The sequence below is a fragment of the Branchiostoma lanceolatum genome, chromosome 3, assembly GCF_035083965.1.
Source record: "Branchiostoma lanceolatum isolate klBraLanc5 chromosome 3, klBraLanc5.hap2, whole genome shotgun sequence".
Classification (NCBI taxonomy): Eukaryota; Metazoa; Chordata; class Leptocardii; order Amphioxiformes; family Branchiostomatidae; genus Branchiostoma; species Branchiostoma lanceolatum.
The window spans coordinates 16,103,890-16,129,683 of NC_089724.1; the positions used below are offsets into that span (position 1 = coordinate 16,103,890).

The 25,794-nt window shown below is 42.7% G+C and overlaps 3 protein-coding genes across 4 annotated transcripts; all 3 read left to right on the top strand.

Moving 5' to 3' along the window:
- The first annotated feature begins 2,627 nt into the window (after positions 1–2,627).
- LOC136429307 (uncharacterized) lies at positions 2,628–7,908 on the top strand. Its single transcript, XM_066419163.1, has 3 exons — positions 2,628–2,913; positions 5,712–5,832; positions 7,107–7,908. The coding sequence occupies exons 2-3, from the start codon at positions 5,718–5,720 to the stop codon at positions 7,409–7,411; spliced, it is 420 nt and encodes a 139-aa protein (XP_066275260.1). The 5' UTR covers positions 2,628–2,913; positions 5,712–5,717; the 3' UTR covers positions 7,412–7,908.
- A 277-nt stretch (positions 7,909–8,185) lies between these two features.
- On the top strand, positions 8,186–14,156 carry LOC136430605 (methyltransferase-like protein 27). Of its 2 annotated transcripts, none has more exons than XM_066421348.1 (6): positions 8,186–8,321; positions 10,374–10,573; positions 11,031–11,165; positions 11,390–11,525; positions 12,389–12,481; positions 13,226–14,156. In XM_066421348.1, exons 2-6 carry the CDS (start codon positions 10,466–10,468, stop codon positions 13,405–13,407), a joined length of 654 nt encoding a protein of 217 aa, XP_066277445.1. In that variant the 5' UTR covers positions 8,186–8,321; positions 10,374–10,465; the 3' UTR covers positions 13,408–14,156. The 2 variants fall into 2 exon arrangements, with proteins under 2 accessions (XP_066277445.1, XP_066277447.1); XM_066421350.1 differs by having other exon boundaries at positions 8,191–8,302.
- Positions 14,157–16,774: 2,618 nt separating this feature from the next.
- On the top strand, positions 16,775–25,767 carry LOC136430606 (uncharacterized). Its single transcript, XM_066421351.1, has 4 exons — positions 16,775–16,996; positions 22,439–22,662; positions 22,913–23,103; positions 23,400–25,767. Exons 2-4 carry the CDS (start codon positions 22,449–22,451, stop codon positions 25,116–25,118), a joined length of 2,124 nt encoding a protein of 707 aa, XP_066277448.1. The 5' UTR covers positions 16,775–16,996; positions 22,439–22,448; the 3' UTR covers positions 25,119–25,767.
- Positions 25,768–25,794: the final 27 nt, after the last annotated feature.

A 25,794-nucleotide genomic window follows, 5' to 3' on the forward strand; every position in this document is an offset into this window, starting at 1 on the left:
AAATACAAAAGAAATAATAACTAGAGTTCCACGAACACATTATCTTCGCCAAATAATCAAGGCTTATAATGGAGAGTGATTAATATTTACATGCTTATCACCCCCTGCAAATTTGATCATGCACCATACCATTTGGAAGTTATGATGGGGCGAATGAGTCCAGTCTAGAAAGGGTTAAAAATCATTCGGTGGTACAGGACTTGTATATGTGTCTAGTATATACGTTATAACTGGTCATGAAAAAATATGAGTATGTTGATATCATATGGGCCACAAAGGTTCGATATTGCAGTTTTGTAAGTTGAAAGTGATGATGAAATGACACAGTCAATATATATGAATAGAATAAATCTTTATTCCATATCATACACATCTTGAAAGACATGGTACATGTGACTTTTCCGCACCTAGCAGTGGTGCAGTTTTGGTGCAGTGTACTCTCCAAGCAGAGGAGTGGGTCTGGCTGGTTTTTGACGTGTTTTTAGGTGTTTTTGCCAGGCTTTCTATTTTGTCCTCTTTTAGTTTTGTCGCCAACCGTGTTGAACAAAATGCCTGAACTGAACACGTTAAAAAGCAGCTGGACCCACACCTCTGCTTGGAGAAAAGTGGGTGCCTCATCTGTTTATTTATTTGACCTACATGTATGTTTATGCAAGGCCATCTGTTTACATGACCTGACACTGTCAATCAATGACACTGTCCCATGTCCCATAATGAAATGCAGTGGGTTAACAAACTTTCCTAACTAATTATGCTAATAAGCTTCTGATTTGCATAATTAGTCATTGATTATGTTAAGTACCATCTGAGCTCTCTATATACCAAACATCACGACGATCTGTCGATCCCTTCTCAAGTTATTCATGTCCGAATGTAAAAAAAACACCCACTGCAGTTCTAAACAAGCCACTAGGGGGCCCAAATTTACAGAACTTACTTTCTGTGGCATGAACTATCTACCACACAAAAATCATGACCATAGCACTTTCAGAAAATATGCCCCTAAATTTTTAAGCTCCGCTGCAGTACCTTAGGTACCCACTAGAAGGCCCATTATCGAACTTGACCTTCCTTTCTGTAAACCCTACCCATCCACTAAATATCATACAGATCCATCAACAGCTTCTCGAGTTATGCTGGCGACATACAAATACACATCCACTGACAAAGCCCGCTGCAGTACCGACGGAAAATGCCAGGGGAACCATTTTTGAGCTTGACCTCCATTTTTACAACATCTACACACCCGCAAAAGATCATGAAGATCCATTAACGTTTCCGTCACTTTTTTGCCTATATACAAGCACAAAAGAATTCAAAGTCCGCTGCAGTAGTGTTGAAAAACGTAAGGTGAACCATTTTCGAACTTGACCTTCCTTTGCACAACCACTACACACCTATCTAAAATCATAAAGATTCATTGAAGCTCTCCTGACATACATACGGACCCACCCAACAGATGTTTCAACCGAAAACATAATTAATTCCTTTACACGTTGTATAACACGTGTCCTTAATTTCGCACCAAAAATTATCAATCAATCAAGATAGCGTATACGTAAGCTACCTTTCTTCACACCGCTCATTTCTCGTCAAGGCCATCAGAGTCTACATCCCTCAGATAAAGATAACCTCATCAACACTGCAAAAGTGCAGGGATTTTCGTGTGGCAAACTATATCTCTACAGATAGACGATGAATGAAGACCTTTATTGTACATTTTTGCCCCACTGGGCCATATACATATTCACGTGCATATATAAACATCTAGTATACTCTTCTACTTTCGACTTCCTCTCGCTTCTTGGTAATTGTATAGATGTAGGAGGCTGTATAATTAGTTAGAGTTGGTTTATCGAAGGCTATACGAAATATAAGATTCTCTTTACTATTCAAGTATCTTAAGAGACTTACACATACCCGAAAAGAATTACAATGGCAACAACAACAAAATATAAAAACAGCGCGACGTAAAAAAAAAACAATAACAAACTGTAGTACTTACAATCTAGAAATGTTCGCGATGGTTTATAATTTTCGCGGCGACTTTTCCACCGCAAATTTAAGACACCGCGAATATCCATTCCCAATGTACTCATAATCTTATAACAACCGTACTACAGTGTCGGTTCTACTGCAAACTTAAAGCTCCGCAAAAGTCACATCTTCCTTCCTACTGCGAAATCAAACCCCCGCAATAAGATAAACGAACATACAGTATCCTATATATGGCCTATGCGCTGTACGTTACTCCTTGTCGCTCGTCACGTTGTATCCCACATGTGTCCTATATTTCGGTCCGTAATGAATTGCTATTCAATCAGGAGATAACCTTGCGTCACGGCAAATTGTGTACGTCTCAAGGATAGCTAATGATACATATAAATGTATTACCACCATGGTGATTATGGAACCGGCAAAGTATTGTAATCTTATTATACGTCGCGTCTGATATTTATGATTATGAGATTATAAAAGCAGCAAGCAAGGCAGCAAGAACTGACGCATATTGCTGAACCCTGCTTCACATTTTGATTGGTACGGAACGGCAAAAAAGGAGTTGAGTTATGCATTATTCAAACTTCGTATGGGTGTTTTCGTCGAAAAGAAACGTAGAGAGAAAATGAATTTGAAGATTGGAATCCCTAACTAAATATATATATATTTAGATGTGTAGCAGTAGAGGATCATCCGTAAATTTTGTACTTTTGTCTCCACGCCGCGGCTAATCTTATTCAGAAAATGAAATTACCAAACCATCATTTCTATGAAATTATTTAACGCGATGATCAAGAGCTTTATCTACCCACGCACTGTGGCTTCAATAAATGCCGTTCTACCGAAATCTTGATTCAGACTGAGTGGTGAAGACTTCAGCGGAAGAAGAGTTCTTTTCACAAGTCTATTTCACAGGTACGTTGTATTTCATGTAAGTGCCAAACCAAACCCACAATCATAAAAGCGTATTTATCCCTTCTTTACTTCAGTTATTCTTATTTCATCCTGCAACAAAACACATGTGTAGTTCTAAACAAGGCCGCTAGGGAGCCAAGACTTTTATCTGTTCTTCCAAATTAAAACAATTTCTACGTTCGTGAACAGTTTCTTCGTGCTTGTAAGTCACTGGATAACAGACGGTCACCGAAACGTCGGTATTGAATAAAAACACTCGGTTGTTTACGAATAACTTTGGATTCCAATGTCTGTATGTTGGCGCAATGATATTCAGGTTGTTGCTTGTGACCTCACAAGTTGTTCTCTATAGAACTTCTGTAATGCGCGTCATAGAGGGATCTCAATATGTACCTGCTTGAATTCAGTGAATGTTCAGACGTACGTTTCAGTCTGACCGAGAAATCTTTCTAATCTCCAAGCAGATCTCCACGGCGCTAAAATCGTACAAGCTAGCCAGAGAAGCTCCAGTCAGCCAGGGACGTTGTCGGGCACCGTCGGGTTGCAATAAAAACTCCTTCTGCCAGTTGGATAGTTTTACGGTCTTTGCAACCGTTGGGTCTGCTTGGAGACTAAAAAGTTTCGTCCAAATGATGATATACTAGGGTGAACTCCGTTTAAGAAATTTTCTTTAATCTGTAGTTAGACATCTCAAGTCAGTTTTGTAAAACAGTGAGAATCTTTTCCCTTAACTGTCTATATATTCTTGCCATTGTGTTTGAAGTAATGAAGACAACAGCAGTTGACGTACTATTGCCGTTTACTGTTTAACGTAAAGATGTACAATCCGCAAAGGGCCGGGAATAGAATACATTGAACCGTTTGTGAACCCTATCCCCCGATGCCGTGTGCTTAGCCCAGGCTTCAATCCCCCAATGCCTAAGTAGACCAGGCAATATCCGGTCTTTTATCTCATCAAAGAGGACATTGCCTTTATTCTTGATTGCTCTTCCTCTACTAGTCATTACAAAGGATTAAAGACCAAAGGCCACAAAGACTTCACCCACTGAAAAAACAACTCGCCTTTTCTCATCTCAGAAGAAGCAGCCTTCATCTTATTTCAGACGATAACTTCAAACACGTTGAGTCGGATCCGATAGTGTGCTCCAATTGCTAATCTTGAAAGATGGTTCTCAGTCAGAAAACAATCCGTCCTGGCCTGAGAGGAAAGCTATCCTTTTTAATGTATTAGCATTTCAGCCACAGGCTTTGAATCCGCTTTCATAATATGACTCCAAAGCTGTCCATGGAGAGTTTGTCTATAGTAACCATGCCAATGTCTCTCTCTCTGTCTGGTGATGTCTTTTGAAACATTGACGTGGTAGCCAATCGCAATGAGTGTCTCTTGAGACAATCGCGTGAATTTAAAAGGCTCATTGCTATCAGCCAGTTAGTTCACGATTCGAAAGCACTGTCGACTTGTACAATCTCCCGTACTACCGGCTAAATACAGGTGAGGCATGCTTGGTATTTAGTAATAAGGAAGACTATTCCATGTTAAATTTCTTCATTCTAACTATTGTGCAGTCATTGTTTTTTCATATATGTTTTGCCATCTTTTCATCGGACCCGAAACATTTTAGGGTAGAACATGACATTGCAATAGCTGTACTATTGGTGATGTATGCCACCACCATGACTTACCGAAAATTAGTTTTATAGTCACGATTCTATACCTATACTTAACTGCCACAAGATGGAAAGGCAGCCAAACTCATGAAATAGCACAGCCTGTTGAAAGCTAAAAGTTCTTTGTCAAAAGAGTAATTAGAGGGGTTCGATATGACGAACCTTGATGAACCACCTACCATCCGGCCACATGCTTTGTGCGATAGGTCCTTAATAAAAATGTCGTCATGGAGTGTCGCAGATAAATCGTACGAGATTCAACGATCGCCGAGCATCGTGCGTCGACATGTTGTACATGTTGTCCCCAAGATGTTCACATTTTTTCCCAACGACGTACGATGTCCACCCTTCGCCGATGTGAAACTGTCAGGATTTTTTCTCTTAAGCCCCTGTCACACATTCAGGACAACTTTGCCCCCGGCCGACGACTCCCCAACGAAGGTCGGCGCTCGATTGTGAGTAGCCTGGAATTCATCCTGTTCTAGCTCGCGTTCAAGTTCGATTCTCTGATCTCATCCAAGTTGTAAAATATGACTTTCCCGACTTTGACTTTTTTTTAAATGTCTAGAAGGTTGGCATGGACGACATCCCCAACCACAGATTACCATGCTCACGACTAACTCCCAACCATGGTCGGGTGGTCATCGTCGGCTATCTGTGACCGGGTCTTTACACTTTCCTAGGCCTGTAGACTAGCCTCCTAAGGCCCTTGTCACACCGTCGGCGAGCTTCGGACGTATTTTCTGATCGCCAGAGGGTCGCCAGATTGCCGAAATTAGTCGGAAATCGCCAAAGACTCGAGCGTATTTTCTACCTGAAAATTCACCCCCAGTCACATTGGACGGGGCTCGGGGACCTGCGAACACCGACTTAACATCGCGCTATGATCGGGAGAGCACCGGGGATACTACTGGCGAAAATGTCACTGAGTGAGAGCTCGCACACTCAAACAAATTTTTCCTGCTGTATGGCAGGGGCCGATGAAGCTTGGACCGGTAGCAGCTTATTTTGAGCATGTATGAAGTACGGAGTTAATGTGGACATTCGACTGTGTCTGTATTGTCTTGTTCTGGCAGTAATACGACTCTATTGCATGGAATATGATTTTCTTACATGTTTTCTACCACCAGACAACGATGCTGCGCCCCATGCTGTTGATCGTGTTCATCACTATGTTCGCCCCAGAGGCTCACGGGAAACCGAGGCTGGCGCGGGTACGAGGTAAACAACAGGATGTCCGCAATGAAGCAGGTAACCAAGCATCAAACATCTTAACGACATTAGAACAATCGGACTATTCAGAGAAGCATATTCAGCCACTCAACTGATTAGTTTAACTATCCATCAAGCATGGACGAAGAATAGATGTCTGAACTTAAAGGCAACCCAAGCAATATCTAGCCTGACGAATCGCGCTCCTAGTGTCCAGCCGGTTTCCGTGACAGTAACCTCCGGCTGAGAGCTTGTGTAAATACAGGCTAAAGCAATATCAGGGCCAAAAAATGGAATTAAAAACAAAAAATGCTGAAATCTTTATGGTAATGACCTTTGCTAACATTGTTTAGAACTTCATACTTTTAGGATTTTAAAACCGTGCAAAATCGTGCCGTACGATGATCCCCTTAGTTTCGCGAGCCTATAAAAACTCCAGTCACGATTTTCTTGTCGTGTTTTTGCATCATGGACGTTGCTATACATTGTGATAGTGTTGTTTGAACTAATCATGTATAGAACAAATTGACTTTCAAAATCCTATTTTTCGGATCCTAATATTGCTTGGGTTTCCTTTAAACGTATCTTTGATGAAAAGTTTCTTTTTATTTTATATTACCAAATTAGTCACGAGAGATGTATACATTAGTAACGTTCTTGTCTAATTCGTCATGTTAGGGATGTGAGACATAATGAATCAGGAATTGTCCTTGTACGCCATCAATCAATACGAAGTCAGGGAGCTTTAGCAAGTCGATGCCATTGGATTTTGAAACACACAGTGTTTCATCCGTTTCTATAAACCAGTTCTTTTCCAATGGATCGACTTGTAATAATCCCTGCTTGCATTGTATAACGTGTATATAGGACAGCACACTACCATAGCGCCTAGACATTATTAGAGATACACCCATACGACTGTACAAGTATATTGTAAGTTCATTCTTTTTCGCGGCGCTGTAGAATGGGAGATGAGGTTTTCGCCCTGTTGAAACAACTATGTATCACAGTAGAAGTAAAAAAACACATATTCGCGGCGTCATGATTTCACGATAAGAGGTCACCGTGAAAACCGCAAAAATAAACCCCCTGCGAACATGTCAATGTTTACAGTATACGTCGTACTCTACATAGTCAACATAGTTAGTTTTTTGTAGAATGGATAAGTTCCCCATGGCTACAATTGTTGTACCACTGTGCCATACATTGTACCATATCAAATTGTTGAACAATAAAGTTTTATCATTTATCAGCATCTTCATTATCTTCGTTATAATCATTATCATCATTGTCATCCTTATCTTTATTTACAGACGGGGGCACACCCACGGAAGCGACGCCCGACCAAAGCCAGCACTCCGCAGGCGAGCCGGAGCCCTCACCAGTGGGGACCCCTTCTCGAGCTACATTGCCATTGGAGGGTAGAGCCGAGGCGCCCCGGCGGCATCAGAGAGGTGTGGTCTCCCTCGACAAACAGGCCGCCAAGCGTCACCGTGACAGGGCCAGAACGTCTAACAGAAAGCTCTGGCTAAGAATGCTGGGCATGCGCCGTATGGCCAACCTGAGTTACCTGGCTTTCCCCATTGCATACCTTATGGAGCCACCAATGCGTGGTTAAGATGAAAAAGCCAAACACTTTCTACAATCAGAGTATATATGAAGCCAGATTGTAGGTAAAAGGCACATTCACGTTGACCGTAAGGTACTTGTTTGCAATCTACTAGTGGACTAGTCCCCTACTGTAGTGGCCTGAGTGGCCCACGGGTTATAGAAGCTGAGATCTGCACTTCTAGTTTTACAACTTGTATGCAATACATTGCATCTTCTTGATGTTGTACATGTGTGCATTTGTTTCTAAAGGATGTTACATTATACCGAATCGCTTTCAGTTTTGTTTTTCATTTTGATGTTTATGTATACTGGATGAGTCTCTTTAATTAAGAATATGAAAAACATTTTGTAATAACAGAAATATCCTTGTAGTCATGAATAGAGTGGAAGTACATGCAAATGAATTGTCATATTAGAAAAAAAAAGATGCTTCGTCCACGGCCACGCACAGAGTATTGCCGATATTCATCTATATGAGAATTAATATACTGAAATTGACCTATACTGTAACGACTCCATGCGCTTATTTTCGTTAGTTAGAATTAGTTAGTAACAGCTAAAGAACAAAATAGAAACATAGGGCTATCCAGAACCGGTCACACAATCACTGCAACACATGTACACTCTAAATCTTCGCGAAACCTATCGGTAAAACTGTGAACTGCATCTGGCGCTCTTTCTGTAACGCTGTTTTGCATCAACTGTTAGCGATACGGCCGATACGGACAAATAAACATGCCCCGAGGCCTCCCAACGGCACCCGTCCAACCTTGCAGAACCGATCCGTCGACTTCCCCCCTGTGCATACACCTTTCCACACTCGCACACACGCATGCATAAATCCCGCCACACCTAGAGGCCTGGTGACCTGGCAGCGCGGGGGCTACATAGTTTCTTGGTACGTGAGAAAACGCCTGGTATGTATCAACTAGCTACAGTTCATATTCCGTGTTAGCACTGTGGGATCTTTGGCGTACTTTTGTAGAAAGAACAGAAGCGCCAGCAGTTTTCATGGCATCGAGGTTGCGGGTACAATGTAGGTTTTCAGTCATTTTAATGAGGGGGAGGGGCGGTAAGGCATGCGCCAGGTATGAAAAGTGATGTCTCTCGAAGGTCATGTTTTCAAACTATTGTGCAACAATTGTTTTCAAACTACTGTGCGAATTCTTAGAGAAAATACACCGTAAACAGTATGCTTGAAAGTTATCCCCTGACTCATTGCCCGAGAATCTATAGAAGGTGTTAATAGCACGTTTTCAGTGTGGATGGTAATCAGGTAATCATGGCGCCATTGTTGGCGGGACTCCTAAGCAGTAATTGTGGCAATGTTTCGAGTATATGACACCTTATTATTACGCACTGCAGCTCTACCCACACACATTTCTACCTGAAAGATACCTGTTTATTTGCCTTTAAAAGCATGTACTGTTGTCGGGGTATTGCACAACGTTTTTACAGCTAAGTGGTCGTTACATACTGTATTGTATCAAACTGCGAACTTCAAATCAAGATACTGATCGTTGTATCTTAGAATTTCCAGTCTACGAAATCAGTTAATGAAATGAAGTGAAAACCCGATTAGCTTTGCATATCATATTGACCCTGGCTTGCGTAATGTCCTATATATGGCCTCCGTCGGTCAGTATTGACCATGGTAAAATCCCCTAAATCCCCTACAGCATCTACTATGGCTAAACAGCCCTATACGAGAATGGCAGTCTCTCTCTGCCACAAAAATCACATCTGTAAGCTGACTCAGTTCTGTTGCAAAGCTCTTTTAAGATCTTTTTACGTAGATATACACGTCGACAATATCTTTCGTCGACTCGACAATGTCATTATTTTGCTTCGTAAAAAAACATGAATATTTACTGCAAAAATCAATGTTATAATGTTGATGTAGGGTGTATTTCTGTCTGTTTGTTGATTTGTGACATAAGTAAACCCCACAGAAAAAAATCTTACTATTCTTAGACACCTTTTTTTCCACAGAAACGCCCCGTAAACCTCTTAATATAGCAAGATTTTTTGAATTCAAAAAAGGGAGGGGTACCTATTATGAAAGCATGGCAGTTAATGAACCCTTTTAAAAGGTCACTTCAATCAAAATAACCGACTTGTCAACATTGCAGACGACAGGATTTGACAATGGCTGACTGGGTTATTCTACTCAATGATCTAGGGGAGCAGTGAAAATAGTCCTTTCAATTCTTTCAGACTTTTGTGATAGATTTGGACACCTCAAAACACCCTAAGTAAATCCACTACATATTTGGTACACTAAACCTGAAAACGCTTGTTGACCCGCCAAACCACCGACGAATTCTTGACATTGTCGTGCTTTTGTAGTGCTTTTGTGACGTCCCTCACTCACGGTCTCACCGGGATAAAACGCTCTTCCGTGACATTCATATTGTGAATGGACGGATCTTCGATTTCCCCCCTTCTGACAATGACATGTAACAAATGTATAATTTAAAACTCCGCCTACAGTCACGCTAGCATTGTCAGTCCTCAAAGCAGGGATTTATAGAGGTTGGGGGACGAACCCTTGCCGCCATTTTGTCCTCTGTCAATCCAGGTTGTCTAGTAAGATATCTGTTAGCAAAACGTCCTGTAGATCGATTCAGCTGTCAATCATATCAAAATAAGCTGTTCAGTCAATGAGAAAGCGGATGAAGCTCTGTCGAATGTTTGCATTTCTGCATTTTAGTTTTGCATTTCTGACTGAGGCAGGTGGGGATATCGGATCGGTGTACTGTATGTATGGAGCATTGGTATATTTTCCTGTCAGCTTTTGAAGATGAAAGAATGATTACTAGTATACGCTTTCAACGGTTATACAAATGCACATGCAAACTTGACACACAAGAGAACCAAATCCTAATAGATTTTGGTGAATGGAGTGAAGACTTTCTTTTTCTGTAATAATTACAGATCCTGAATTATTTATCCTGAATCTTTTCCAGTCTGCGTAGTTTCATACCTTACCCGATCAGCACAACTACACAAGGTTGACCTTGAACCCCACATCTAGAGTTCACCATTGAGTACATCCAAGATGGCGCAAACACTGGTTATGGAGAAGTTTCGCAAGTTTCAGAAGTCTGGAGTGAAGCATGGAGATGTCCTCGACGTGTATAAAAAGTGGGCCTCTACTTATGACAAGGTGACTGACAATATTTCCTATCACTGCACTTTCTTGTACGTCCGTTTAAGTAGACCATATTACACTTATGAAAACCAGACTGAATCTTATATAAAAGAAATGTTTACGCATGAACTCTAGTTCAGCGAGGGGAATACCTGAGCGTTAATGTGGTACTTTCTGCGTGTTTTGTTTACATCTGATTAGACAAGCGGTTACTGATTTAAAATGTCAATGAACAATTCTCAAGGTGACAGTTACTAAAGCAACTGAACGAAATTGGGACAATTTTTATCTCATTATCTGGATATGTAACCTTCATAGACGAAATGAACAGTCAAAATATCTAACTGTAAGATATAGACAACACTGGAAAGGCATTTCAATGATTAATAATGATACTCTCAAACAAAGACACACCTGTTATGAGAGCTCCCACAACAGTAGAAACTCGCACACCAAAACTGTTCTTTTCCAGGACCTGGACCTGATCAAGCACAGTTCGGCTCATGCGGGCGCCTCGGCTCTAGCGGACGAGCTCACGCGGTTACAGAAGCCGAAAAACGTCCGCATTCTGGACGTGGCCGCCGGGACGGGGTTCTGTGGACTAGAGGTAGGTGTGGTTTACTTACCTCTTTCAGTTCTTTCCTTTTACATCACAGATTGTCTACTGTGATTTCTCTGAAGGCAAACATGTGATTCATGTGGTTACTAGTATACTATACAAATTCTGGCGACTTCTTGAATGACAACACGCTATTGCAAAGATATACATCGTGAACCAATATTCTGAACCACACAAAATCGTTGGAGTACTTTCCTTTGTCCGTCCTGCAGCTTAAGAAACGAGGCTTCACCAACATCGATGCCTTAGACGCTTGTCAGGAGATGCTGAACGTGGCGGAGAGCAAAGACGTGTACAAGTCTCTGATCTGTGAGGATGTGGGGGATAAGCCTCTCCAGATAGAAAACGGTAAGCACGGGCTGACCCGAACCATGACTTGTGTAGTTGTCGGAATCATCATGATTTTGCCAGTGGCGTCGTGTTCGCATAACGGTTAGGGTGTTTGACCCAGAACCCAGAGGTCTTGGGTTCGCCATCCCCTGACATGCCACCGATGTTGTGCCCTTGGGAACGGCACTTAACTTGACTTTCCTCACTCCACCCAGGTGTACAAATGGTGATTTGGCTTCGGTTGGGAAGGTAAAAAGGCGGTGGAAGGAGAGGGTCGGGCTCGATCCGCCTTCCAACACCGCGCCTTAGACACAGTGACCAACATAACAACACACGGCCCCTATGGCCTCAAAAAGGCAATGGGACTACCTTTACCTTTATCTTTACCAGTGGCGTGATAAGAAGGTACCACTAATATAATTAAGAAGGTTAACACTCAACACGGAGTGCATCAAACAGCAATCAAATGTTTAACGACCTCTCACTGGCCGGAAAAATCCCCGGGTCGGGCTGATTGTCCTGGCGGCAGTAGGCTTACAGTCGGCCGTGGAAGTTCCCTGGGAGAGGCTCGTGACAAGCTTATCAAAAATTATCATAAAGGAAAAATGATGCTGGATCGGGCAATGTGGAGTGAAGTATGTACTTGTTTAGTCCCGGCCGATGGCCGATAGAGAGATAGATAGATAGGTTATCAATGCCAAGTTGAGAAACATTGACAAGTATTTTTACATTAAAGAAGCTGGAAATGCCAAATGTATGTTGCATGAGATACATGTTACTGTTAGTTTAAATGAAACGTACTGTCTCTGAATGTTGGCGTGAAAAACTATTTCAAACAATAATACTAATGAATTAATTACTTGTTTGAAATCTCTATCCAGATACGTACGATGCTCTCATCTGCGTTGAAGGCTTCATCGACGGCCACATCAAATGTGACGCCCTGCCTCACCTGCTGAAAGTGGTCAAACCAGGTGAGATATAGTCTTCGTTTGTCTACTACTCTCAAAATATCAGATCGTACTATAACCTCAATTAGCAACAACCGGAATAGCGTGAGTTGTCAAAAGGTCTTTGAGTCACCCCACACTATTCTTTGAGTCAAAAGACCTTTTGATAACTCCACATACACTATTCTGGTTTCTGCTAGCTGAGGTGAGCACCATCTGATATTTTGAGATCGAGAGTAGTCGCACTTTGACCAAGACTAAGACTGTTGCTGACACATGGAGCTCAGTATAGTGATCTGCTGAGTGCTAGAATCTAATGTTAATTGATATATCTACGGTAACCAATTTCTCTTTCAAGGTTACGGTACTTTTTCATACCAGAACTTTGAAAATTATTTGTTTTTACCGATGACTTGGCGTGCTTTCGATGTCCCACCATGTTTTGTCGTTTCTGTCTTCCATTGCTTTTCATTTTGTCCCTGTAGCCTTGGTAGACTAGCAACCTCACAGTTGAGCTCCTAGTTTCAATCCTTTGGTATACATTGGAGACCCCGGTCCAATGCGGGGATGGGCATCCTGGTTGGAGCTGCAAATTGTCTTTCAGAACGTAAAATGTGGATCCTGTGATTGAGGAGGTGCCTCGAGCGCGTTACTTAAGACACTACAACAGCCTTATTACTCAGATTGGGACCTACAGTATACCGGTACTTCAGATGAATTTGCATTTCAGTACAGTCACTGATCCAGTTATTCATTCTTCTCTCCCAGGCGGCACTATTGTACTGACCGTTCGGGAGGAGTTCCTCCACATCACCGCCGAGTTCCGGAAGTTAGACCCGCTGATTGTGCGCCTGCGCGAGGAGGGAATGTGGGAATTCATCATCAGGTACATCACTCCCAACTACTTCGGCGAAAAAGATGGCGTCGTTTATGTGTACAAGCGCAAGTAGTGGACATGCTGAACATTCAACGTTTCTAAACAGATTCTGACCTGAGCTATCGTTGAAATGCTGACCACTAGCTTGATTGTGTTGTTGGAAAGCTATAGCAATATTTGAACTAAAATGATATCAGTTACTGTAATGACCAAATATTGTTGAAGATGAAGAAAGACGTCAAAGTCTAAAAACAAAATATCACACATCAGTAAATGGCAGAGGTGTTGGGGTGATAATATGTAGCTCAGAGTATATCCTTCATCATGGTAGAATCATTAAAACTTTCTGTTTGTAGAAACATTCATATATTATCCATATGTTATTTTGAATCAAACAAAGAGGCATTGGGTTGTGATTGGTCTTGGTGTTAGATTATTTCACAGGAAATGTAAGGCATCAGTAGACATTTCATTTTTCTTCATTTCATGTGGTAAAATGTATTTGTGTATACATCAAAAGGAATAGATTTACAGACGTCTAGACCGTGTACAGAATGTATAGCCTATGTGTATGGTATAAATATAATATTTTTTGTGAATAGGTTCGAATATACGGTGAATCAAAATACCAATGATATAACAGTTATTTTTACGTGCAATCTGATGTACTTGCGTGCATCACTGGTGCATCGTGTACTTATTGATAAATGATTTTGAGACGATCTATTTGATTGGAGAGGTTATGAACACATACAATGTGATAAAAAAGTGATCACTGTTATGTTGATACTAGCTGAATAAAATTATGGTAATATAAGAGAAGGCGGCGTATGTTTTATGTATTATTGATGTGTGGTGCATCAGGTGGTGGCATATTGGGAAAACAGGCCGATCAATAAACACATGTTGTGTTGTTTTATGTAGGTGAGTAGCACGGTGGTGCGCTGTGAGAGGTTGTTGAATGAACAAAACGTATAACGCTATACATGGATATTGCAGCTGAGAAGAATCTAGCAAGAAACATAGTCTCAGACTCAATCATGAAGAAAACAACTTTCGTTGCATTTCTTAAATTTTACGGTTGGACACCTTTGCATAGCAAGACTCGATTCAAGTCCTCTCAGTTGTGCAAGGTAATCTCCAAGCAGATGTAACGTTGGGTAACATAAATTCGCCATTTTTCCGATGATGGTTGACTGAAATCAATCTAGCAGAACAATAAACCATCATTTTTTTCTATCATTCTGTCAGTATCATGTACTATCTTTGCACTGATCATATATATGGTAGATTTTGTCTCTAGTCGTGCTGACACCATAATATTTCAACTTGAAACTACCGTCCGCCGCACGCACAATGACGGTGTTGTCGGACAGGTGTGAACATTATCTCGGGAGAGAAGATTCGTCTTGAATATCTTACCGTTAATTAAATTTTATACAGCAGCTATTCGCTCCATCCTTGGCTTGAGGAGAGTGCTATGGATATAGACGTGTCCAAGTAAAAAAAATACACGAAAAAACGGCCGTACCGCACACATCGGGCCTTCGGGAACAACCCGAGTGTTGAGTCGGTAGAACGTCACTCGAAGTCGATCCCCACCGTCATGGAAATTTGTACATTATTCATCGGGGCGTTAGCTGGATGCCGTAGAAATGGTAATACTACCATGTCCATGTGTTTCTGCTTGTGCTAAGAGCAAACTTTGAGGAAAAAATCACACTTAGAGTCCAGTTGTAGGTTAGCAAAAGAGATTCTAATAAGTTGTATTGTAAATAATTGTGTTGAGCAGGAAGCGGATGTGACATTTGTCTTATAAACCAGCGAACAACTATGTAGTATAATTCTCCCACGAAGCCCTCAGACTGTGACAATAAGGGACGGAGAGTTTTTGACGTAGCCAACTTCTAATGCATGGTTATCGATACCCTGGGTTCCAGACTGTTTATCGGGCCTTTTAGCCGGTTCTCTTTAGCCGGTACCTTGCAGTCAGTTCTCCCGGTGGCACAGAGACCCCAGCCCGCCGAACCCTAATTAGCGCACCGGGGGAGTTCTAGCCGGGGAGTTGACCGGCCAAAGGGGCGCGGTTATCACCCCCACGGGCTCAACTCCCCGGAGCGTTGATTAAGACCGGGCGGGCAGACTGTTCTCTGGCCACCGTAGGAAATCGATAGCGACCCGATACTAGTCTGGCGCCCAGGGAAGGTTATCGAAGCTTTTCAGACAGTGTTCTGAATACGTTAGTCTGTCAAGTTTGCATTTTTAGCGGTATTACTGATGTTGCATCTAGCACATATCCCTAAATACCCCGTTTTCGAAAAATCGCGAATTTAAGTACCCCGCGAATTTATGTTACCCAACGTTAAGTATCATCGGCTCAGTTTCCGAGAGATTTAGGCGTGTTTTTGCAACCTTTTAGCGTGTCTTTCTATTCGTCGACGCAGGTACAAAACTAATTATTGCAAAACACACAGGCGTAAAAGGGTGCGTCTGATCTGAGTCAGGTCCTTACATCTGCTCGGAGAGAAGTCAAATGATCTTTGATTTGTTACTCTCAGACTCTCCAGTTCAACATTAAACCATTGCCTTCTACTCACAGAACTCTGATCCATGAAACATGCACTCCCATATATAGGTCAATAGACCAATTTCACAGCAACGCCTACCTCCGTCAAAACGTACAAATCAATGCAAGATAAAAACATAAAAATAGAATTCTGACGGACATGCAACCACTCTCTCATCGGTGGATCCGATAATTGCCATGCTACTGCTAATTGTGATGGACAGTCAGCCTGGTTAAGGGTCGCCAAAGAAGAACGGCCTGCATGCCGGACCATAATTTCTACCCTACTCACTCTAAAATGCAGGCAGCATGGTAGCCTCTACCAGGCTCCGCGGATCGGGAAAATAGTACAAATTGGCCAAATAGAGTGAATAGTATGCTATAAAGGGTTGACGACTATGGCTAGAGGGTGTAAAAGGCAATCCACGGATTAAATTGGACCCTCTATCGTAGCCGACTTCCTCAGCAGACTTAGCATACTATTCACTCTATTTCGCCAATTTCTACTATTTTCCCTGCGATCCGTGGGGCCTGGTAGAGGCTAGCAGCATGCATGGATCATTGGCGGTTCTTGCGTCATTCTTGCTCCAGAGGTTACATAGTATGAGAAACAGCAGGCAGCTCGACCTCAGCCAGTTTTGAACAACTTTTAATTCCGTCCAGATGGGCGACCTTTGCTAACACTGCCTAGAGGCTGCCACCTCTGCAGTACGCCCCGAGGTGTTCGAACTCACCTTCCGCAAAGTTTTCACGGTCTTCGATATCTCCAACATACCACAGAAAATATCGTTGAAATGCTTACCACTTGTTAAGTTATATTGACGCTTAGAAACATAACATTTGCCTACGGTTTTGAGTAAGTGTTGCACTCCAAAGTCCCCCTGTATTTAGATTGGACAAGCCCGTTCCAAGAAGTCGATAATCAGCGAGACCGTTTGCCAGCGTGCCCGGGTGATAAGTGTGTTGTTTGTGTAGCTAGCTCAGATGGGTATTCCCTGCTAGTATCCGTTTGTATAGAGAGTAAACAAGTACGTCTGACTCTGTCAACAAACTCGGGGGAACTGGTACCATCGACAAGAGGACTGGATGTAGAAAGGTAAGCTTATAGGATCAGTGACTCTACGTCTAAGTTTAATACAGCTAGATGGTCTAGACTGAGATCATAGATCCACAAGAGGGGCAACAGGCATGTCTACGGGACACTTCACTAACACGACCAGACCTATGATGTGACAATAATCGGTCAAAAAGAACTCTGTCTTTCACAAAGAGCTTTGATAATCATAATACAACTTTAAATAAACTTCAAAGCAGTTTCTGTTTTTTCTGTGATCAACTGCAGCATGTAAGCCTCAGGCTTCGTATCCTCGAATGGGCAAATTCAGGAAACTCGTTTTTACTCACTTCGTACGATTAAACCTCCTTGGTACGATACTACTAGACTCACTTCACCTTAAAATGACCTTTGACCCGACGATCCATGCGAGATTTATTTGAAGTTCTTGTAGCGGTTGCAGCATAATTTATAACATTAAAAACAATTCACTCGATATTACCGTCCATTTAGTCCGTCAAATCATGTGGTGGCACTGGTACAAGCATGTCACTAGGGCTAGGATATTGCTTTCTCTTCAAAATCTAGTTTCTTCAAAATTATGTTGCTCTGCACTCTTGTGTGGGAGGGGGGTGAGGGGGACACATCTGTTTCTCATTCGGCCTTGGCAGCCTTGAAAGCCAACCGAGACAGAGTCCACACAGTGAGATCAAGTACCAAAGGAAAGAACAAAATGTACTGCCAAGAAAAACAACAGCCACGTGAGGTTCTGACGATATGGCGATCCTAGCGGGACCTGACCTAAATTGCAAGCTGTCACATAAAAGCTACACGATCCTATTGATTGTAAAGCGTGGAGGTACACACGTTCGCGCGCGGTCGATGTAAGCTACTGTGCAGGAGGGAAAATTATATTCCCCTTCCAGTGGGAAGGGGGATATACTGTTTTTGCTTGCCTGTTCTTCTTCTTCTTCTTCTTCTTCTTCTTCTTTCTTCTTCTTCTTCTGCCAAAAACCAAGTAGATGTGCGGTGGTAGCTCTACTAATGGTATTGCAGAAAGTTATATGTACCTTATGTTACATGGTACGGATGTTATATTTGAGATGTAGGTACCTATAGGAAAGGTGAATACACCTGACAATGAATTATGCAAATGAGGACCTTATTTGCATAATCTATGCAGAAACTTGTATTTCCCTTACCGTAAAAGCTGCAGATGTCATCTTTGAGATGTAGGTACCTTTAGGAAAGGTGAACACACCTGGACATGAATTATGCTAATGAGGACCTCATTTGCATAATTTATGCAGAAACCTGTATTTCCCCTACCGTAAAAGCTGCGGATGTCATATTTCAGATGTATGTACCTTTAGGAAAGGTGAACACACCTGGCCACGAATTATGCTAATGAGGACTTCATTTGCATAATTTATGCATAAACTTGTATTTCCCTTACCGTAAAAGCTATGGATGTCATATTTCAGATGTAGGTACCATTAGGAAAGGTGAACACACCTGGCCATGAATTATGCTAATAAGGACCTCATTTGCATAATGTATGCATAAACTTGTATTTCCCTTACCGTAAAAGCTGCGGATGTCCTCTTAAAGATGTAGGTACCTTTAGGAAAGGTGAATATACCTGGACATGAATTATGCTAATGAGGACCTCATCTGCATAATTTATGCATAAACTTGTTTTTCCCTTACCGTAAGAGCAGCAGATGTCATACTTCAGATGTAGGTACTTTTAGGAAAGGTGAACACACCTGGCCACGAATTATGCTAATGAGGACATCATTTGCATAATTTATGCATAAACTTGTATTTCCCCTACCGTAAAAGCTATGGATGTCATATCTGAGATGTAGTTACCATTAAGAAAGTTCAGAAAATCTGGCCATGAATTATGTTAATGAGGGCCTCGTTTGCATAATTTATGCATAAACTTTAATTTTCCTTACCGTAAAAGCTACGGATGTCATATTTGAGTTGTAGGTACCTTTAGGAAAGGTGAATACACCTGACCATGAATTATACTAATGCAGACCTCGTTTGCATAATTTATGCAGAAACTTCATAATACCCTTACAGTCAATGCTAAGGATGTCACATTTGAGGTGTAGGTAATGGGAGGGGAATATCCTGCATTTTCCTGAAAATGTTGCCATTCTAGTTTAGTATACATCGGAACAGGAAGCTCGTCAGCAAAAACGAAGATTTTTTCATCGGTATTGACAAAATTGTTTTCTGGACGGTTTTTGCTTTCACTATATATTAAAAGATTAAGTTCATTGTTCATTTGTTGTATTAAAAAACATACACGTGTTATGATGAATTATGGTAGCTTAAGGTAAAATGTCAATTGATGATCTTCTGTATGAATGACAATGTTGTGTACGTGTTAACATTCAGAAGAATTAGTTTTCAGTATCACTTGAACAATTGAAAGCACATAAATTGCATGTATGCCCATTTACACTACATTGTACCTGAGTATACAGAACATATTTAAACAGAACTGAATCGGAGCTTGGTGTTGCAAATCTCCCTTGCATTTGACGGCTTTTTTTTCTGTCAGCTTTCATGCAGTTTTCGTTTTTCATTTAAAATTCGACACGCACCACTCCCACCCCCAATTTCCCCAAGCCCCGTGTGGTCATCATTAGAAGTTCAACTAACCTTCAAGCAGATGTTAGGAGCCTACTCATTACTCAATATTTTACGCCTTGCTTTGCAACAATGATAAGTATTTTATATTATTGCACTTTTTTAACGGTTAGCCAATATTCCCAAAATATAAGTAAACCACTGAGAATGAGCCGTATCCTTACATCTGCTTAGAGATTAATGAATGAAGACCTTCCAATGGACATTTTTGCCCCATTGGGCTAAGCACAGGTCACATGTTAACAATCATATACATATCAATGAGCATATAAACATCTAGTACTAGTATACTAGTACTAATATCCATCCAGTCTTCAACGCACTGGTCCTATCGAACGCGAGATGTAGAATAACAGGGGCAGTTACAGTGTATCGTTTTCTTTGGGAAGTTATCCCAATCTTTCACACCTGTTGTTGATTATGCCTCGCTGGATCTGTCGACTGTAGCGGATTTGTGTGACGCGACCTCAAGAGGGCATTCTTGTTTGTGTTTGAACTATCACAATGTGTGTAGTGAATCTCCTCAGTCATGTTATATGTATGTACTGTAAATCAAAGACTGATTATGAACGCCATCTTGCGGGTTTCGTTACTCGTGCAAGACTGGACGGGAGCCTTCAATTTGACATGTAAAAGAGAGCGAACCAAGTATAGCTTAAAACTACATCACATACCGAGTGAAAATACCCTCTTTACCCTATGATGTAAATATGGAAAAGGGTGAAAACTGAAATATCCTGGAGGACGACGAAACGCTAGACCTCCTCATAGCTGAGTTGTTACTGAACTGTCCCTTGGTTTGCATACATGTATCCAGGCATGTATCGTCTGTTTCCGGCTGTACAAAATATTTCAGCGTTTGTGGGATCACAGATAACGATCTCGTACCCAAACCACGGATCCGTATACGTCAGAAGCCATGGATTTTCAAACTAAAAAAAAGTGTATAAATAATCTCAGTTCTTTTGTAATGACGTCATTGGTGGTAATGCCGTTGTTCATTTTGGTGCAAATTTGCGTACCGATTTGTAGTTAGTTGTCGTCGGGACGTCCGGAGCCATTGTCCCGTGTGACCCGTTGATAATAGGGTGTAGACCTCATTACTAGTCTTTACAGCTGTTACTTGCCCCCATTTCGGAGCAGTCTGATTGTTTCCCATACGCGGCAGACGACAGGACAACGGGAAGTGGTTGTTTAGACCCAGGATTTTTGCTGTTCTTTCCTACGCGCTGTCTAACCATGGATTGGGCGCTTCGTCCTGATTGAATCTTCAGTTCCACTACACTATCTCGGTTTCTTGGGCTACCAATGTGGCGGAATTTACGGATGTAGACTACAATCTAGTGTTGCTCCCAGAATACTATTGCGGTTAAAGGTGGGCACCATATTTCCTGTGACCTGTCGTACGTATTCCCTGCGACAATGTAACTTCCGTAGATGCCGTACGACAACAACGGGTCTTTTAATGTGTAGAATCGCAAGCTGCCAAGTAAACGTCGTTTTACGTATGTTTGTGTCAGGCCTGAGGGACTACATGTACACAGTGGGGAGGGCAGGCATAATTCGCCACTTCCTACTGAATTCCGCTCGATGTCAACCACTAATGAATTATACGGTGCTAGTGTGAGCTACAGTACTAGTACATGGCATGTGTTTATACTTTCATATGTTTTGCACTCCTTTTATGTTTATGTTTATGCCGTTGCTTCGAGGCCTAGGCCTACTATACTCCTCGGTCTCTAGGACGTTTTATGCAAACCAGGTCGTCCGTGTGCAGGAGAGAGGCTAATTGTGGGATGTAGGATTAACATTCCTGTTCCCAGCACTGATAACAGTAACCTTTTGACTAAACATGGGCCAGACAGCGTCTGGGAAGTTACTTTGTACTTTTATTAGAGGTCAGATGGGAAAAATACTCTCCAATCAGAGGGATGAGTCCGGCTGGTATTTGGTGTTTTAGGCGTTTTGTCGGGCTTTCTATTTTGTCCCTTTTCCTTTACCCAGAGAAAACGGAACAGAATAGAGACTAAGAGAGCCCGACAAAAACGCTTTAACCAGCCGGACCCATTTCTCTGCTTGGGGAGTAGGGAGCGGGAAGATCGTGTCGATTTACCAGCTGGTATACAACTGGTAAGGTGAAAAAACGTCGAGATCTTTATTCCTCCCAACATCTGCTTTGAGATAAAACAGGGCGACCTTGAAGAAATGTCGACTATTGCTTTCTTGGACACGAATTTTACACATAAAAGCACTGAAATCGTTTCAGGATTACAGAATATTTACACTTTTTTACAGCGTTTGTTGTCTAATATGATCACATTGGAACGATTGCAGATTTTTTTTGTATAGAGCCTTTCAACCGTTGAAGCAAGGAGGTTTAAATAGGAAACCTCCTTGGTTGAAGGATACGCACGTCCAGAATGCGTATGCCCTTTCTGTTCTTCTTGACCGTTTAGATCAAAGGCCAGAATAACTAAATCAGTAAATGGAGTTGTATAAACTGCATCATTTCGTCCACTCTCTGACACTGTGCAGTTTATTTCTCGCAAAGCCCATGGAACCCCCTCCACGACCATTGCTGGTTGATCCCTTACAACTTAGGCGAGCCAACAATTATAGCGTTTGGTCCCTAAAGACGGTACAATGGAAAGTGTCGGGTTATGGACAGTACACAGCAGGTGATCGTGGCAAATCCCAAGTTCATAAAACGTTACATTACAGTTAGATACGTATACAATAACGTTATATGTACTAATAACGTTATTCGTAAACAAAAACTTTCAAGCATTCATGTTTTTCACTGTTTAACTCCAGATTTTCCACCATGGGTCATCTGAGTCGGACAGTCCAGCTCCTGTCTGTCCTTGCCGTGTCCGTCCTCCTGTGCGCCCAGGACATCCCCGTGTTTGACCCCCGGGATGACTTTCCCGACGACCTTGGGTCCGCCATTGGCCCCATCTTCCCGCGTCCTGCAGTCTTCCCAGAGTGCACCGCGGGGAGCTCGTGTGTACTGAGCTGCCGTTACACTGATGATAAGGGTACGTACTGATATTAAGTATGAGACAATTGATGATAGATAAAATTTGGTCAAAATCCTTCCGACGCATTTCGGTGTATAGGAGCGGTGTCCATCTTCGTTTCTGTTGCCCTTGGGCCACACAGGCCACTACAGTAGGGGGCCAGTCCACTGGTAGTGGGGTGTGCAGCTCCCTTACTCTTTCCTGTTGAGTGATAAACAGAGAAAACAATATGTACCATTTTTCAAGTCTCAGTGACCCTGTCGTACAGGTAACGTCCTCCCGAACAAGGCGCCCGTCCGACTGACCATGGACAAGCAGGAGGAGCGTCTGAGGGCGCTGGTTTCCCGCCAAGAGGAGGTCATCTACCAACAGGGTCTGCTGGAACAGCAACAACAGCAGCTGGTCAACCTGCTGCAGGCGTCCACTGCAGACCAGCAGCTGGCAGCACTCGACAGCGAGGTGGGGGTTAGACAGCGTGTGGAATAATCGCTATGCCATATATGGTTATGTACGGCTACACAGTCATGTATAGTCATGTGTGGCTATTATGGTTTACCCCTTCTGGAAAGCAGCATTTTCTCATGTTTGTGCTTATAAAAAATACAAAAGTATATTTTGCTTTTGCTCAAAGTACCCTGCAGCTGTACTCTATTTCTTGTCAATCAATAATTGAAAGCATGCGCAACTCAGTAGTTTTCAATACTTTGCTGCAAGGAGTTACTTGTCAAGCATTATATCTCATTTTGTCCTCTTAGACTTGCCTGTCCTGCAGCCCGACCCAGTGGTGTGACCGGGAGGGGAAGACGCAGTGCCGGGACTGTACCGTCTGCCAGGGCGGCTACCGGGCTCGGTCCGACTGTACGAAATTCACGGACGCCACGTGCATCGACATCGACGAGTGTAGAGAAGGGACGGACACCTGCAAGGCTGACCAGCTGTGCGTGAACACGCAGGGCACTTTCGTGTGCGTCGAGAGCGTCGGTAGGTGCCCCAAAGACAGCTACTTCGACCTGAAGACGAAGAAATGCGAGAGTTGCAGCGTCTGTACGGAGGGGATCAGTTTCCTGTACCTTCCGTGTGGGGTGGTGAACGATTCAGTCTGCACACCCTCGGTCGGTGCCACGCTGTCTTCCTTGTGGATGGGTAAAATCAACGACCCTACGTTAGTCACAAGAGCTGAGAACCTTGCCAACGGGTTAAAGGTAGATTTAGACTCCTTCCACGCACAAAACAATTCCTATTTCCAGAACATACCCAGAAAGGGGATGGTCAAGTTTCGCAAACACGGATTTGTCACCGTCACTTTCAATTTCGCGGCTCGGCACTCGTGTAACGACTTCCTGCAGTTCGGAGTCAAGACCTCCAAGTTGGGCGGGCTGGCTGCGTCACGGCTCACGGAACTTAGCGGAAAGTACTTCCAGGGTTCGACTATTTCTACCACGGTCGAGGTAGACCCACAGGACGAGCTGTCGTTGGACGTCAAGAGCGGGACGTATTACTGTTTTAAGAACTCGAACGATGCTCGCTACTCCACCACGTTTGAAGAGATCGCGGCGGACAACTTGGCAGGGCCGATGAGTCTACTGTGGCTGTCCCACGAAAGTGCCGCCGTGTTCCTTCGCGCCGAAACACGCCAGACGACCTACGAGACCGGCTGGCGGGCTACATTCAACATGAAGGAAACCTCCGATCATTATATCTTACGTTTAGACTCTTACACGTACTTCAACATTAGAGAAGGCGGGAACCTAAGGTTTTCCTTCATGCAGGCGTACTTCCTGAGCGGGCAAGCTTGCCGAAGTAACGGCCTAGTTGTCATCCCGAAACTGTTGAAACGGGACGGCCAAGTCATCGACTTGTTTGAGAACTATCAAAGAGGCGTGCCTTTGCAGTATAACTCCATACTCACCGCCGGTAGCGTGCCCGTGGAGTACAACGACAAGCTGTTCTTTGACGTGGAAACCGCCAGGAGCTGTAAGATGTATTTCTACGGGAACAACGAGGGGGTTGGTACCGTGAGTTTGTTGTGGGTTCCCTTCCGCCAGTCGGCTCTGTATGCCGGGATGCTAGTGAACGGGGAGGATCTGTTCGGAGTCGGGGAGGAGACTCAGCTGCGCTTTCAGGAAGTCAACAACACGGACACGCGCACGCTCCGCCAGCTCCGCAACGGCAAACTCAAGTTCAAGCGCAGCGGTCGCATCCTGGTGGACTACCACGGCGTCCTCATGCACTCCTGCGCCTACGCCAAGGTGACGAGCTACTACGAGAACAGGCCAGGAGCGACCCCTATCCCTTTCGCCCAGCAAGTGCAGGGAAAGACGGACTCGGAAAAGGAGGGGATAGTGATGAGTGGGGCGTACACAGTCAAGGCTAACTCTAGGATATACCTAACGTTGACATGTGCAGAGGGAAGAGTGAACGAAGTTTTGAACGGGAGAGTAAATGCTGTATCTGTATTGTGGTTCCCTCCATAACATCATATGGAGATTTTCATGCAATCTACTTTTCAATAATTCAACTACTATACATTTGTATCATGTTCACTACATTTGATATTTTTGCCAATTCATCCATGCTAAATTTCACTTTTTTATAGATCATGTTTAACGTTTCGTTTCGTTGATTCTTTTTTTATGTTCTGGCCGTTACTACATTCACTAACTACTTGATAAGCATATGGATTCAAAAATGCAACTTTTCATGTAATATTCGATTACCAGACTTTTTGTTTAGCACATATGCTTGTTGGGCCTTCAGGAAATCCTTACGGATGTACAGACTGAAAGAGGTAGTTATAGGTCATGATTGTAGTCACAGTGACTGTGGCAAGAACATGTTGTTCATTATTATGGATCGGAATAACACATGTGGAAGTTACCAGGACATGTCACTCAACTTTGTTTCCTTTGTCTTCTTATTCAGCATATTTAGGAAGATGTTCTTTTATTTGTAGTAAATGTTTTTGCAAAGGTAGATTCTACAAAATTGATTAAGACAAATACACAGTGAGGCTAAATAAGGAAGAAAATTGTTGTACTAGCCATTGCCTGTGTACAACTCACTCACTGACTGATAATGTCATCGTGGAAAATACAATAAAATAAAATACTTTCATAACATTTATATTTTGTTTGATGGCTCAATGTTTAG

What these genes read in the sequence shown, in the direction of transcription:
- LOC136430606 (XM_066421351.1), top strand. Translation starts at nt 22,449, where the DNA reads ATGGGTCATCTGAGTCGGACAGTCCAGCTCCTGTCTGTCCTTGCCGTG. An exon ending in CCGTTACACTGATGATAAGG is followed by an intron (nt 22,663 to 22,912) that starts GTACGTACTGAT and finishes CCTGTCGTACAG; the next exon opens with GTAACGTCCTCCCGAACAAG. An exon ending in TGGCAGCACTCGACAGCGAG is followed by an intron (nt 23,104 to 23,399) that starts GTGGGGGTTAGA and finishes TTGTCCTCTTAG; the next exon opens with ACTTGCCTGTCCTGCAGCCC.
- LOC136430605 (XM_066421348.1), top strand. Translation starts at nt 10,466, where the DNA reads ATGGCGCAAACACTGGTTATGGAGAAGTTTCGCAAGTTTCAGAAGTCT. An exon ending in CGGGGTTCTGTGGACTAGAG is followed by an intron (nt 11,166 to 11,389) that starts GTAGGTGTGGTT and finishes TCCGTCCTGCAG; the next exon opens with CTTAAGAAACGAGGCTTCAC. An exon ending in GCCTCTCCAGATAGAAAACG is followed by an intron (nt 11,526 to 12,388) that starts GTAAGCACGGGC and finishes ATCTCTATCCAG; the next exon opens with ATACGTACGATGCTCTCATC.
- LOC136429307 (XM_066419163.1), top strand. Translation starts at nt 5,718, where the DNA reads ATGCTGCGCCCCATGCTGTTGATCGTGTTCATCACTATGTTCGCCCCA. An exon ending in GGATGTCCGCAATGAAGCAG is followed by an intron (nt 5,833 to 7,106) that starts GTAACCAAGCAT and finishes CTTTATTTACAG; the next exon opens with ACGGGGGCACACCCACGGAA.